The sequence below is a fragment of the Barbatula barbatula genome (genome assembly GCF_947034865.1).
Source record: "Barbatula barbatula genome assembly, chromosome: 9".
NCBI lineage: Eukaryota > Metazoa > Chordata > Actinopteri > Cypriniformes > Nemacheilidae > Barbatula > Barbatula barbatula.
This window is the reverse complement of record NC_136772.1, coordinates 13,296,471-13,311,144: the sequence shown is the minus strand read 5'-3', so window position 1 is coordinate 13,311,144 and position 14,674 is coordinate 13,296,471. Positions and strand designations below refer to the sequence as shown.

The window sequence follows — 14,674 nt, the reverse complement described above, 5'->3', positions numbered from 1 at the left end:
AATTATTATTACAGAAACATTTAGCATTGCTCAATGCATTAAAAGGCAAATCAGTACAAACCTAAATAATAAAGCACACTTTGTACAGGTAAACAGATGAGCCTAGAATATGTACACAATCTGCTTCTTCACTATATACTTTCACAATCTTTAAAAGATTTTTAACTTTATTCTCAAAATAATCAATTTAATCCCATCTTTTTTTTCATTTTGTATGTGCATGGCACTAAAATGCTTTTGTAAAATGAGTTGATTAATTCGGTCAGTGTTTCCACCACCTTTTTGCGGGTTCTTGATTATAGATCTATATGATCTGCTGCCATCATATTTTAGTTACTTTACAGAAATTATATGAATTTTTTATTTACAATTACAGACCTTAAATTGCAAAAAGTATAAACTTTCAGTCCTATTTAGTAACTTATTTAGGGAAATATATGCCTAGGAGTGCAGTCTCTAAAGATGTCAAGTCTAGCCATCTTCAATTTTTATTAGGCCCAGACTTATACAGCTGCTGCTGTCCTGTCTTTCTTGACAAAGTTGCTGTATTAATGTCAATTTTCAAAAGCATGTAAATTGCTTACATTTGTTTGATCAGTGTAAATTTCCCTTTATAAGCAAGCAACCATGTACAAGTAGAGTGCTTGTGTCGGTGGCGCATAATGGCCCCCATTCTCGTACCCAGTCTTTCCGTTGTGGACCAGTTATCTGTAGACGATGTCAAAAACCAAGCCACTTTGCAAGGGAATGCGAGGGGGAACGTGTCATGTCCAGGTCGCCTTTGCGTCCTCGTGCGGATCCAGCAGTTGGTTAGGGTCGGCAGTCACGATCTAGCAATGCGTCGGAAAACTAATTCCCGCCTTGGTGAAGAGTCACAGCTCGGTTGGGGAAAAGGTTGGCTCTGACGGCAAGAAATTCAATTCTAGTCCAAATTGAATGTCCCCCTGTCCACATCTGGATGTTTTAATTGGTAGTGTGACTGTCACCTGTTTATAGGCCACTACGGAAAGTTGTTTTGTTCAGCATTTTGAGCCATGGGGTCAAGAACAATTGTGGTAATGTTCATGGTTGCAGCTGAGGGCCGCCAATGGTCTCTTCATCCCATATATTGGTTATATGGAGTTGGACGTCGAGCGCTAGGATAGTGACACGATGTGGGGTGTTGGTAGTCAGGGATCCTCCTGGTGGCATGCGCTCTCAAGTCCCTTGTGTGTTGGGGATGAACATACTCGGGTGATGCTACCAGGAGCTCTTTGGACATCATGGCTCTGCCTTGACTAATTTTCCCCCGGTCTCTAGTGCGCCATTTTCCGTTTTCCAAGCCTTGCAACATTGCCATCAAGGTAGTAAGCAGCTTTCCGTTGATATGACTAGGGTAAGGGTGCGCGGTCCTCGGGCATGTCGCGTCACAGGCTGTACTATTAAGTCTGTTGCGGCCATTTGTGCAGAACAGTTGGCAGGTAGTACAGTGCTGTTTAAATCCACTGAGTTAGGGTTGCCTGAGGGGTTGTTGGCCTCACCCGCTTTGGTGCGAGTGATTGGAGGCTCAGTTTATGTGCTGCTGGTCAACATAGGAACTTCTCATGTCCTACTTTTCCCCCGCAGAGAACTGGGAACCCTCGTTAGAGTGCATGTTGTTAGTTTGCAGACGGGACCCATTACAGTTAGCGCCTATTCCCAAGGCACTCAAGTAGCCAGTTCTACTGTTCCAGAGCCGATTGCAGCATTGAACTTGTCTGCTTGTCTGATATTCCCGGCCCACATTAATCAGCTTTTGGAGTCTTCATTAATCAGGGCCGCTCCAATTGTGTTGGTTAAAAAGAAGGAGGGTAGTCTTCGCTTGTGCGTGGACTACCGTCAGTTAAACGCCAAGACTAGACGAGACGCATTTCCCTTGCCTCTTATTGATGAGTCGCTGGATACGTTGACAGGGGACTGTTGGTTCTCTACCATGGATTTAGCTAGTGGGTACAACCAGGTCCCTGTTACAGAGGGGCATAAGCCTAAGACCGCTTTTTACACACCATTTGGCCTGTTCGAATGGAACCGAATGCGACTTATGGAGAGGATATTCTGGGACCAGCAGTGCCAGTCGTTTCTTTTATATCTGGACGATATCATGGTGTTTTCCAGCTTGATTGCTCAACATTTGGAGAGGTTGGAGGTAGTTTTAGACCGGCTGGAACGGGAAGGTTTAAAGGCTAGGCTGGAAAGGGTGCTTTTCCCCAGCAGGAGGTGAGATATTTCGGTCATGTTATTTCTCTTAGGGGAGTAGCAACTGATCCAAGTAAGATAGAGGCTGTGGCCCCCTCCCTCTAGCGTCACAGAGTTACGGTCCTTCATGGGGTTCTCCAGCTACTACCGCCATTTTGTAGAGGGGTTTGCCAAAATGGCTGCCCCTCTGCATATACTGGTAGGGGAGTTTGCCGGTGTAAAGGGTGAACGGACAGGAAGGAATTTTGAGAATGCCTGGAGTGAAGGATGTCAGGTGAGCTTTGAGGGGTTAAAAGAGAAGCTTACTACCACTCCAGTTCTGGTGTATGCAGACTTCTCTAAACCCTTCATCTTGGAGGTGGACCCTTCATCTACCAAGGTCTGGGGGCAGTCCTCTTCCAAGAATATGAATGTAAGGCAAGACCATATGCCAGTCGAAGTCTATTATACCTCTATGAAGCTGGAATATGTTGTGCTCAAGTGGGCCATGACCGAGAAATTCCGCAAGTACTTGTTGGGTAATAAGTGTGTGGTATTTACAGATAATAACTCCCTTACCCAACTGACCTCCGCAAAGCTTGGTGCAACTGATTAGTGTTGGGATTCTCAATTGGCGGCCTTTGATTTTGACATTAAGTACCGTTCAGGTAAGAATAATAGAAACGCAGACGCACCATCACGGCGGGACCCTTTGGATCCTGGTGTGGTAGACGGGTTGGCCCCAGGCTCTGCAATTCCTGAGTCATTACAGTCATTGGTTGGTTTAGAATCAGCTGGAGTAGTGAGCCAATGTGTGGTCCCTACGCTTCCTGGATACTCAGTTGATGAGTTAGGTTCGCTGCAAGCAGCTGACTCGGTAATCCAGGAGGACGAGGTACTCGCCCAAGGCCTGATGAATGGCACCGACTGGCTAAGGCAGCCTTAACGTTGCTCCGGCAGTGGGACCATATGGTTGAGCAAGATGGGGTGCTTTATCGCCGGGTTTACTGCCCTGACGGTAAGGAAGCGACATTGCCGTTACTATTGCCTGCGGCCTTGAAGTCTGAGGTTTTAAGACTGTTGCATCAGCAACACGGACATCAGAGCAGAGAGAACACCCTTGAATTAGTGAGACAGAGGTGCTATTGGCCGGGATTGTCGCTGATGTGGCAAGCTGGTGTCGAGAGTGTGATTGGTGCCAAAGCCACTTGCTCAAGGATTTATGGGACGCTTATTGTCAGCTAGGCCAAATTATCTACTCGCGGTGGACTTCACTGTTTTGGAGCCCACACGCTCTGGCATTTGAGTTTTTCGTTTTTAGCAAGTATACGCTAGCTGTTGCAACAAGAGATCAGCGAGCCGAGATCGTGGCCCAAGCGTTGGTGACAGAATGGTTTTATAGATTTGGTGTTCTGGGCTGTCTCCATTCTGACCAACTTTGAGTCCTTGCTAATACGTCAGTTATGCAATCTCTATGGGGTGGAGAAGTCTCGTACGACCCCATATCACGCTTTAAATCGCACCTTACACAATCTGTTGTTCACGCTTTAAATCGCACCTTACACAATCTGTTGTGCACACTGCCAGTGTCCAGGAAACGTGATTGGGTAACTTTTCCAGGTAGTGTTCAGCTATAATAGCACTCATCATCAGTCCACACCTCACTTCTTGATGTTTGGTCAGGAGCCGCGATTGCCCGTGGATTTCTTGTTGGGGAGAGAGCCACAGCCAAGAGAGGGTAGTGTGCATGACAGGGTTTTGGAGAATCAAACCAGGCTACGAGTAGCCTTTGCAGGTGCACGGGAACGGTTGCAGGTGATGGCTGACAGGCACAAGACCCAGCACGACCAGCATGTCCGAGATGAACCACTGGTGTAGGGTACCTCCGGGATTATGGGGTAAGGGGCCGTCATAAAATCCAGGACCTGTGGAGCCCAGTGGTTTATCAAGTGATGAGGGCACATAAGGAGGGTGGTGTAGTATAAACAATATCGCCTGTAGATGACCTTACCAAGACCAGGAATATGCACCGTTCACTGGTAAAGAGTCAAGTGGGTAAGGACACTGTGGCTGGGGACCTTGGTAGTCCCTTGCATGACCCAGTTGTGGACACGTCCTCATCGTGTGAAGACGAGGATGAGGTGGATCTGCTGGCTGTTGTAAAGGAGCAGGATCGATTCGCTGTTGAACTAGAATCGAGAGGGCTAGAACCTGAGATGAAACTGGTCCCACAGGAGTGGATAGATAGCACGGGACCAGTTCCTGTGATTGAGCCAGGACAGCTGCGTCCAGAGGGAGGTACGGCCAATACTCAAGGACTGTTTTACCTAGCCCATTATAAAACTATTATTACAAAACAGAAAACATGGTTATCAGTAACCATGAATGTTATGTAATTTTTAAATAAACAGCTAGATACAGTATTTCTATTTTCAAAAATAAAACTTTATATAGTAGAGTGAATCAGGTGCCTGTGTGGCCATGTGACTTCACTCATTTTAATTAGTAGCCTTGAACTTGGTAGCATATAAGGCGGAGAGCTGTCCACTCGGACGTGTGCCATGGTTCATACCGCCCTCGGTGACGTCATCTGTGATCAAAGAAGGTAGGGTATTGTTCGGTTCTAGCCTTCCGTTTTGTGTTTGGATTGAAAGGAGAAATAATTTTATATTATTGCAATAAGCCATCTATTGACGGCTGGCTGTCCATTCCCCATGTTAGGCTCATGTTATGTTGCTGGTTGAGGGATCACCATGAATTGCGTGGGCTGCAGCGCTTGCCCACGCGGTATGTAAGTCCATTTTTTATGTTGTTCATGTCTGGCAGGTTCATGACCGGGTTAAAGGAATGTCAATGACCTTTTGGAGATAGTAGTGATCTGCCCCAACCTGGTTGCTGTTTTGCACTTGTCTGCTTAGCGTTTTGCTGTTGCTTGTGCTACTGTAACTTTCTTTATGAACACAGAATACTTTGCTGCTGTTCCTGTGATTTGCTCAGGCAGGCTTTTCGTGCTGTCGTTTCCCGCGCTTCTTTATCCAACATTTTCATGCTGTTAGCTGTGCATTCCTGCTAATACGAGCTTTTGTGTGCTCTGCTGCCATTATTTGCCTGGTGCGTTAGTTTATTTATTTATCTTTGTTTCGTTCTTTTTTAGATATTTAAATAATTAGGATTATAGATCCTGTATACTTGTACCCACGTCTCTGGCCTTAAATATTTTCTCTCTGGTATTGAACCTGTGTGCCCTAATTCGGTCTGATTCCCCATATTGTCGGGTTGCATAGTCAAGGATTCATAAAACCTTGTTGAATACTCTCTAAATATCTTTAAAAGGTCTTGGTCTGCTGCCTTCTTTACAATTTTACGTTACATTTACATGAACAATTTACATGCCATAGGGTATAACAATGTTCAAAATATGAAAATAAGCAATATGATGTTACTTAAGTATGTTACTTACAGACGAATAGCGTCTCAGACAAGCATAGAATAGAAAATTTGTTGCACCACATAACCAACATTATCTTAATTCTTTAATTTGTGATTTTCTCATGATCGTCCTAAGACTCTATGAACATAAACCCTGCTCTCCAGGCCTGAAGTGCCATTATGTTGCGTTGAGTTAAATAAAAAATATTGCATTTGGTGCATTGCATTTTTAATGACACAATGTTTAGTTTTGTAGAATAATTTTATTGGAACATTAGTACCAAGAGTCCATGATACGCCTCATGCTCATGAATCTCATGCCACCCATATTACTGAAGTTTCTGTACTCTCCAGGCCTGAACCACCACATTCTTCCTCTGTATTGGGGCTGCTCATACACGAGCCAGTGACCATCCATGACATGACAGGACTGGCAGCCAGACATGCGGTAGCGGTCCACACAGGAGTCGCAGTCATCCATCATCTCATACATCTGACCTCCAAAGTTCTCCCTCTCATAGATCTTCATTCTGTAGGATCCTCTGTACTGTATTCAGAGAGAGGTTCGTTGTATATACATTTAGAATAAAGAAAGACTAAAAATGTAAACAATCTAGTTCAAGTACATCAAAATGTTCTCTGTGCTCACCATAGGAATCATACGACATGATCTGATCCAGTTGCTCATTCCAAACATGGACATGTAGTCAGCGTACTCGCCCCTCCTAAAGAAATACTGGTTTCCCATGTAGTTGGGATGTTCGTACATCATCCAGCATCCGCTCTCCACTCTACAGGAGTGACAGCGGCTCAGGTAGGAGGACATGTCAGAACAGTCGCCCATACACTCATAAGAGCGACCCTGGAAGTTCCTCTCCTCATAGAAGGTAACCTGAAATTCAGTGTTAATCTCTTTGTGATGTAATGAGATACTGCATATTGAATCAAAGTAATTTCTGTGAAATCATAGTGGACCAAGTTTACCTTCATGTTTGTGCTGGTTGATCTTCAGTAGGTCCACAAAAAGGAGAAGCTGATTCTGCTTATTGGTTGACTGCTGTCACTCGTACCTTTATACTAGAACAAGACTAAAGACTACACAGTCTCTATTGTTAGTCAACACCTGACAGTGCATGTTGGAATAAAAGCTTGTTATTTAGATCTTAGCCCTCACTATGTAGAGACTACACGCTAAAGAAACGGCAGTGTCAGTTCATGTCATGGGACAATGTTTTAGTGCAACATAAGAGGAAAAAATATGTTTACGAGATGAACATTTTAAATTTGTGAAAATAAAGTTATATGTTTATTAAATAAAAGTTTTGGATTGATGTAGTAAATATTCAGATCGACAGAGCAGATACCTAGTTAAGTACAGACCTTATTAATGAAACATAAGCAGATGGTCCCTTTATATGAATGCAGTGACTTTCAAATTTGTGTTTTCCCATAGAAAAGTATCATTACTGAAACATTTAGCATTGCTTAATGCATTAAAAGGCAAATCAGTACAAACCTAAATAATAAAGCACACTGTGTACAGGCAAGCAGATGAGCCTAGAATATGTACACAAAGTGCTAAATGGCGTTAATACTTTCACAATCTTCACAAGATTTTTTACTTTGTTCTCAAAAAAATTAACAATCAATTTAATCACATCTTTTTTGGCATTTTTGTATGTGCATGGCACAAAAATGTTTTTGTAAAATGAGTTGATTAATTCGGTCAGTGTTTCCACCACCTTTTTGTTAAACGCAAAACTTTTATGTTCCTTAGACACTCATGTTGCTCTTGGGTTTATAACAAATTGGTCTTTTAGGACATTTACATTCAGTCATTTAGCAGACGCTTTTATCCAAAGCGACTTACAAAGAGTTCGGGGAGCAATAAGAGATATGTCTTGTTGCGAGCATGTCTTGCAGCTGTGTCCTTGGGTGTAACAGGCTCATCCCTGAGTCAGATGATCATGATAACTGCGTCACATGGTTGGGGTCAAGCATGCTGAGGAAGGTTTTGTTGATCCGGCATGTTCTGTCTGCGAGAACATGCGAAAGCCCTGAAGGACTTAGATGATGGGAAGCCCGACCCAACTCGCTCTGGGCGACGAAGACCACGGCACATGCCTTGGGTCAGTCGATATCCACTATGGTGGTCCAAGAGAGGCATCTGTGACTCAACCTTGCGCAGATGGGCCCGCATTCTGGATGTGCCCATCTCGCAAGCTGACCTGTTTGGTGATGCCGTGGAGGACGTGGCACAGCAGTTCTCCGCGTTCCAGAAGCAGACTGGGGCGATCAATCAGATTCTTTCTAGGGCCGTCCCAGAAGATGGCCAAACCGAGACGCAGACCCTCGCGGAGGAAGGCATCTGTCCCCCGCCCCTCTAAGCAGCCCTGACGGGAAAAACCCAGGGAAGACAACATTAGGCCCGACCCCGGCCTTACCAATGGCAGGTCGGAGAGGGCATTTTCAGGGCCCGGTGCCCACATTCTCACAAAGAGAGAGTCTTTCCCTGGGTTTTCTTCCTCCACAGCGCTCTTGACTCGGCGGTTTAGCGTCCCTCAGGGAGTGAGGCGTGTGAATACTCAACTATCTCGACGACTGGCTTATCTTGGCACACTCGTGAGATGTGTTGTGTACGCACAGGGCATACGGGTCAACTGGGAAAAGAGCAAGCTCTCCCCAGCGCAGAGCTCCTCTTATCTTGGGGTGGCCGAGCTCATGGGAGGGGAAGGAAGGTACAATAAAACAAGAAAAAGGGAATTGATATAACCGACTACGCCACCCAGCACACCTATCTGGGAAATATATAGACTCAGACACACAGGTTCAGATTTCTAATGACTGAAGACAATGAGACGTGAATATCAAAATACAATTTATTTTAATCCATGATTTGGGAAAAACCCCATGCGTTCTTTTAAAATCGGTAATAATCTTAATACAAATGACAGCATGGGTTAGAAAACATTAAAGTAGCAGAGTTAGATTAGAGCTGCCGACCAGAGTCTGGGGATCGCTAGCAGGGAGGCAGGCTAGGTGTCCGGCTTCCCAAAGGAGCCACACGTGCTACAATTAAATCAAACACAAATGTGAAATTCACAGCAAGGACAAAACCTAAACCGAAAAAAGAACAGGAAAACCACACAAGCAATTAAGGAACTCCGGTATATGGCCGCACCAGCCTGCAACCCCACTGGTCCTCCCCAACTGCTAGGAAGCAAACAACGAAAAAGGACAATTACTTATAACTAAATAGACAAGAGTAGAATACAATTAATATTTCTAAAGCAACAAAATCATAAACCTAATACAAAAACCAGTTGTGATTACCCAAAGCATGGGCAACTCACACATATACACAGATAATCCGAAATAAACAAATATAAAACAAAGAAAATAACAAATTCAAAAAGGGTATGCACACAGGAAATAGAATTGATATTTCCAGCAAAACGTGGAAGAATGAGAAACCCGACACCACAGGTTTACATGCGCTCAGAAGTGGGCAAGCAGCTAGTCAAGCAAAGCAAACTTGCCACATAAGCGAAACCGGGGTCTAATAACAAATGAATACAGACAAAATTGATTGGACTGCAAGCAACGTAACCAAAATGTAAATCAAAAAAATCAAAACAAGCAAAGCGAAGCAAAGCGAAGCCAAGCAAAGCCAAGCAACACAAAGAAACACAAAGCAAAACAAAGCACGACAAAACAGCAGCGATGGAGCGTCACGACGCGCAGCAGCACCACACTACAAAGTGTACTAACGCCTTGCTGTACATCTGAAACCCATAAGAATAAAATCGTCACGTACCTTTCAAACGAAGTGCGATCAATGCATTAAAAGTGAGCGCTACAAACCCATATTCTGAGGACGCCTCGTCCAGTCGTCAGAACAGCACCCCAACGCTACACCACATACACAACGAGTCGTATAACTTTTGATGTAATAAACTGTAATCAAACTATAAATATATACACATCTGCTTACCAGCCAGGAGGACAGCAGCCACACATGCGGTAATGTAACGAGGTAAAGGAGCTTTACCGTAGCGAAAGCGAGTGTTTTTTTTCAATGCAGCCAATATAATAGGCACCCGCCAAGACAGACACCAGCCTTTCCAAAGAAGGGTAAAACATTCAATGATATCACCCAAGCACAAGGATGAACAAACTACTGTGAACGGTAAACGACCTACCCTCAACACCAGGCAGCAGAACACCAGTCCACAACGGAAGTTAGCTGAACAATGACGCCACATCCTCCGACCGGAGCAATCCCTTTATATAGAGCTCGAAACCGTAGCGACTCCCCTGCAGGGTCCTCCCGTATGTTGAATTCCTCACTCCTGATTCCAATGTTGGTGAATCTGTGACCTCCACTCCAGTAGTTGTCCCAACCGGGTTCTGTTCCCCCTACTCGGGCTGGTGCCCGAATAAAAGGGAAGATGAACGCCCATTCATTCACCTGTTTTATTCGAATTTTAAAGAAGGTCATCCAATGTTTTATATCTTTGATGCACTCTGCCAATTTGGATAGCTGGAAGGAATCATCTGGTCTTGATGAGCTATTTAGATCTGATATTTTTTTGTTTTGTGATCAGTTTTGTTTTGTGTTTTCCCTATAATAAACCTCTTTTTGGTTTTAAGATCCGCCTGGATTCTCTTTCCCACATCCCTGACAGACAGCTTCTAATGTTTTAGAAAAAATATTGCCCAATTTACTGGTCATGTATTAATTGGTATTCTAATGGTTAATAAATCTGCCGAACTCTTTGTGAAACTATCTTTACTAGTCGAGGGATTTTTGTTCTAACCTGTCGATAACGAGTTATGCAGCTGATTTCTGCAGTTTGCCAAGACAACTGTGCTGGCCTCCACAGAACCTCCCCTCAGGGGGGTGATGAAGCAGATCCCTTGCTAGTTCCCTCATCACGCTGTCTAGGGGCCTGGTCACAGCTCCCCAGCACGTCACGATGGGCTATGCGATCCGGTTCGCCAGGCACCACACCCAAGTTTCACGACATTCTCTCCCCTGCATGGAGCACCTCTAGTCCTGGGAAGACCCACATAGTGTGAGGTCAGTGTCACGCTGTACCCTCAGGTAAGTGTCTTGGACGGCACGACCCTACCAGCGATTCCTAAGGGGCTGCGGGGGGCTGATCCCTCCCATCCACCCCGCACCCTTGTGCATTAAGTGGTCCTGGTGAGCCTGTGTAAAGGCCCTGTCGAGCCCCTTGGAGGACCCCACCTTCCTCTTCACAATGAAGACGGTTCTCCTGATGGCGCTCGACCCCAGGGAGGGTGGGGAATCTGCACACACCCTCTGTGTCCAGCAAGTGCCTGGTACTTAAGGGCAAGTCCCCAGCCTGGCCATGTGCCCGGACCCCACCACTCCCTTGAGGGACCAAAGTGGTCTCCGTACCGCGTTTCTTCAGTGAGGGAATAGCGCTTCCCAGTGCTCCGTATGGTGTCAGGCGACCATCTCGCCTTTAGAGTAACAAGGCCACCGCCTCTACGGCCGATAGTAAGAGCCTCTCGTCATGATCACACACATGCCTTACTACACCAGTGGATGGTTATGGTTTGCTTGGACGCTAATTTTGATGCGCCTGGGCTGGTCAGAATCGTTCTGCTTGAAATCGTGACACGGTTGCAGCACACAGTCTCGGCACAACTTCGAGAGAACGACAGAAAGGAAGCGTCTTGGTTACTTGCGAGCTCTGTAGTAGATGTGTATCTGTATCTGCTTGGAGAGATGGAAAGGTTTAATTGGTTTCAGGATGCGGTCTTGCCAGAAAAGTTCCGGCCTCATGGTCTCGTGGCAGGCCGCAGTCCATTGTTCCTTCACGCCATGAACTGGTTTCTGATTGAGGCAGGTATATAGGAAGAGGTACTTCTTTTATACCTATTTTGTTTTGTATTAACACTTGCACTTTTTGTCTTACTTGTTTGCACTTATACTTAATCCTTTATTGTTATTTTTTATGTTTCTCCCTATTTCCTTTCAGTTTCTCTTAAATATGTGTTTTAAAATCCTTTCCGTTATCACAACAAGTAAACCATCTGTCGCATGCCGAAGGCTAATAATCTGCACAATGTACCACTGCTATCAACTGCCCCTTCTACTTTCCCAATAGACTTGTGGAACTGTCAATCTGCTGTGAACATTCATTACAGCTTTTGTTAAACATTTTGGTCTTTCCATTGTAGCACTTACAGAAACATGGATCAAACCAGAGGACTCTACCACTCCCGCTGCCCTCTCCCCTAACCACACTTTCTCCCACAGCCCTCGCATCACAGAAAGGGGTGGAGGCACCGGTCTACTTATCCCCAAAGACTGGAAATTTAAACAGCTAACACCCTTGTGACACAACAGCTCCTTCGAATTTCATGCTGCTACTATCACCCACCCTGTTAAAAGTCCTTTTGTAGTTATATATCGTCCCCCAGGTCAGCCTGGACATTTCTTGGAGGAGCTGGATGTGCTTCTTTCATCGTTCTCTGAGGATGGCACTCCTCTGCTGGTACTAGGAGACTTCAACATCCACATTGGAAAGCCACAGGCTGCTGACTTCATCAACCTGACCGCATAATTTCTCCTCGAGCTGGTTTCCACATCAGCAACCCACAAGTCTGGAAACCCTCTCGATCTGATCTTCACAAGGTACTGCTCCACTCATCACTCTCAGGTCACCCCCTGCATAAGTCTGATCACTTCTTCGTCACCCTCGACCTCAACCTCACTGCTCTGCACATCGCAGATGTCTTACCGATGGTCACTTTCCGGCGCAACCTGCGGTCCCTCCTGTTTTTCCACTGCTGTCTTCTCTGCACTCCCCCCTCTGAGGAGCTCTCTCTTTTGAATACAGACAGTGCCACAGACACTCTGTGTTCCAGGCTTACATCCTGCTTGGACAACCTATGCCCTCTTACATCTGGACCAGCCCGTGCATCCCTGTCGGCCCCCTGGTTATCGGCTGTACTGGGTGAGCATCGCGCCAGCCTCCGGTCAACTGAGAGAAAATGGCGCAAGTCAGAAGACCCTGCTGACCTCTCTCTCTACCAGTCGTTCCTCTCTACTTTCTCTGTTGACGTCACCTCTGCAAAAACTGATTACTACCACTTGAAGATCTGCAACTCTCCGGACTCTTGCACGCTCTTCAAAACCTTCTCTGCTCTCCTCTGTCCGCCTTCATCAGAGTTAATGGCTGCTGATTTTGCATCGTTCTTCCTAAAGAAAACTACCGCCATCAGCAGCCTGTTTTCTACGGCACCACCTGTCGAACCCACCCACATCCCTGACACGTGTGTGCTCCCCGCCTTTTCTCCTCTGCCTGAAGCTGATGTTTCCAAGGTCATTGGCTCCAACCACCCTACCACTTGCCCACTGGATCCCATCCCCACCCATCTCCTCCAGGCCATCTCTCCAACGGTTGTGCCTGCTCTGACCCACATCATTAACTCTTCGCTCACCATTGAGACATTTCCCACAGCGTTCAAAGAGGTCCGCATCACACCGCTACTGAAGAAACCCACCCTCGACCCTACACTGCTAGAAAACTACAGGCTGGTTTCCCTTCTTCCCTTCATTGCCAAAGCTGTGAAGCGAGTTGTGTTCAACCAGCTCTCCTCCATTCTCATGCGAAACAACCTCCTGGACAGCAATCAGTCTGGTTTCAAGAGCGGTCATTCCACAGACACTGCACTGCTCTCAGTCATCGAAGCCCTGAGATTGCAAAAGCATCATCCATATCATCTGTGCTCATCTTACTGGATCTGTCTGCTGCTTCTGACACTGTGAACCATCACATCCTCCTGTCTTCTCTCAGTGCTATGGGTGTCTCTGGAATGGCGTTGCAATGGTTCGAGTCCTACCTCTCGGGTAGGTCTTTCAGAGTATCCTGGAGAGATGAGGTTTCCGCGTCCCAACAGCTCAACACGGGGTAGCCACAGGGCTCAGTGCTTGGACCGCAACTCTTCTCCATTTACATGACATTCCTCGGCTCTGTCAATTAGAAGCATGGCTTCTCCTATCACTGCTATGCGAAAGACACACAACTCTACTTGTCATTTCAACCGGACGATCCGACGGTCTCTGCTCGCATCGCGGCATGCCTGAGTGACATCTCGCTTTGGATGAAGGATCATCACCTGCAGCTGAACCTTGCAAAAACAGAACTGCTTGTGATCCCAGCCCACCCAAAGATTCACCACAACCTTGCCATTCAACTAGGCTCATCAACTATTACACCATCCAGCACAGCCAGAAACCTGGGGGTGGTAATCGATGATAGGCTTAGCCTCACAAGTCATGTTGCCAGAACCACCCAGTCCTGTAGATTCATCCTCTGCAACATTAGGAAAATTAGACCTTTCCTATCAGAGCACTCTACGCAAGTCCTAGTCCAGGTTCTTGTCTTGTCCAAACTGGATTATTGCAATGCTCTTCTGGCTGGACTTCCTGCTTGCACAATCAAACCTCTCCAGATGATCCAGAATGCAGCGGCAGGAGTGGTCTTCCATGAACCGAAGACCATCGTATCTCGCTAATGCAGACCTATGTTCCAGCCAGATCCCTGCGGTCTGCAAAGGAACAACGACTAGTGGTACCAAACCAAAAAAGAAAAAAGTCACTCTCCCGTACCTTCTCTGGATCTGTTCCACATTGGTCGAATGATCTACCTGCTGCTACAAGATCAGCAGACTCTGTTGCCATCTTTAAAAAACGCCTGAAAACGCATCTCTTCCGTCAACACGTCACAGATTGATTTAACCTAATTATTTTCCCTTTCTTCTTAATAAAAAAAATTAATACAGAAATAAATAAAAGAATAAAAACTAACCTCTTTAATGGACTAGTTTTGATGCACTATTGTTGTATTTTGTTACCTATGTTGTTATAATTGCTTCCAATGTTTCCTCATCTGTAAGTCGCTTTGGATAAAAGCGTCTGCTAAATGACCAAATGTAAATATAATGTAAATGTAAGTTATACAAATTCATTCAAATTATCTTTGGGTTAATGTTTAGACACCATATATTG

At 45.5% G+C, this 14,674-nt stretch overlaps 1 protein-coding gene across 1 annotated transcript; it reads right to left on the bottom strand.

Moving 5' to 3' along the window:
- Nucleotides 1–5,896: 5,896 nt before the first annotated feature.
- Nucleotides 5,897–6,514, bottom strand: LOC306898524 (gamma-crystallin M2-like; the record flags this gene model as incomplete). Its single annotated transcript, XM_079464058.1, has 2 exons — nt 6,272–6,514; nt 5,897–6,169 (listed from the first exon to the last, which is right to left on the bottom strand). The coding sequence occupies exons 1-2, from the start codon at nt 6,464–6,466 to the stop codon at nt 5,897–5,899; spliced, it is 468 nt and encodes a 155-aa protein (XP_079320184.1). The 5' UTR covers nt 6,467–6,514.
- Between the last annotated feature and the right edge of the window lie 8,160 nt (nt 6,515–14,674).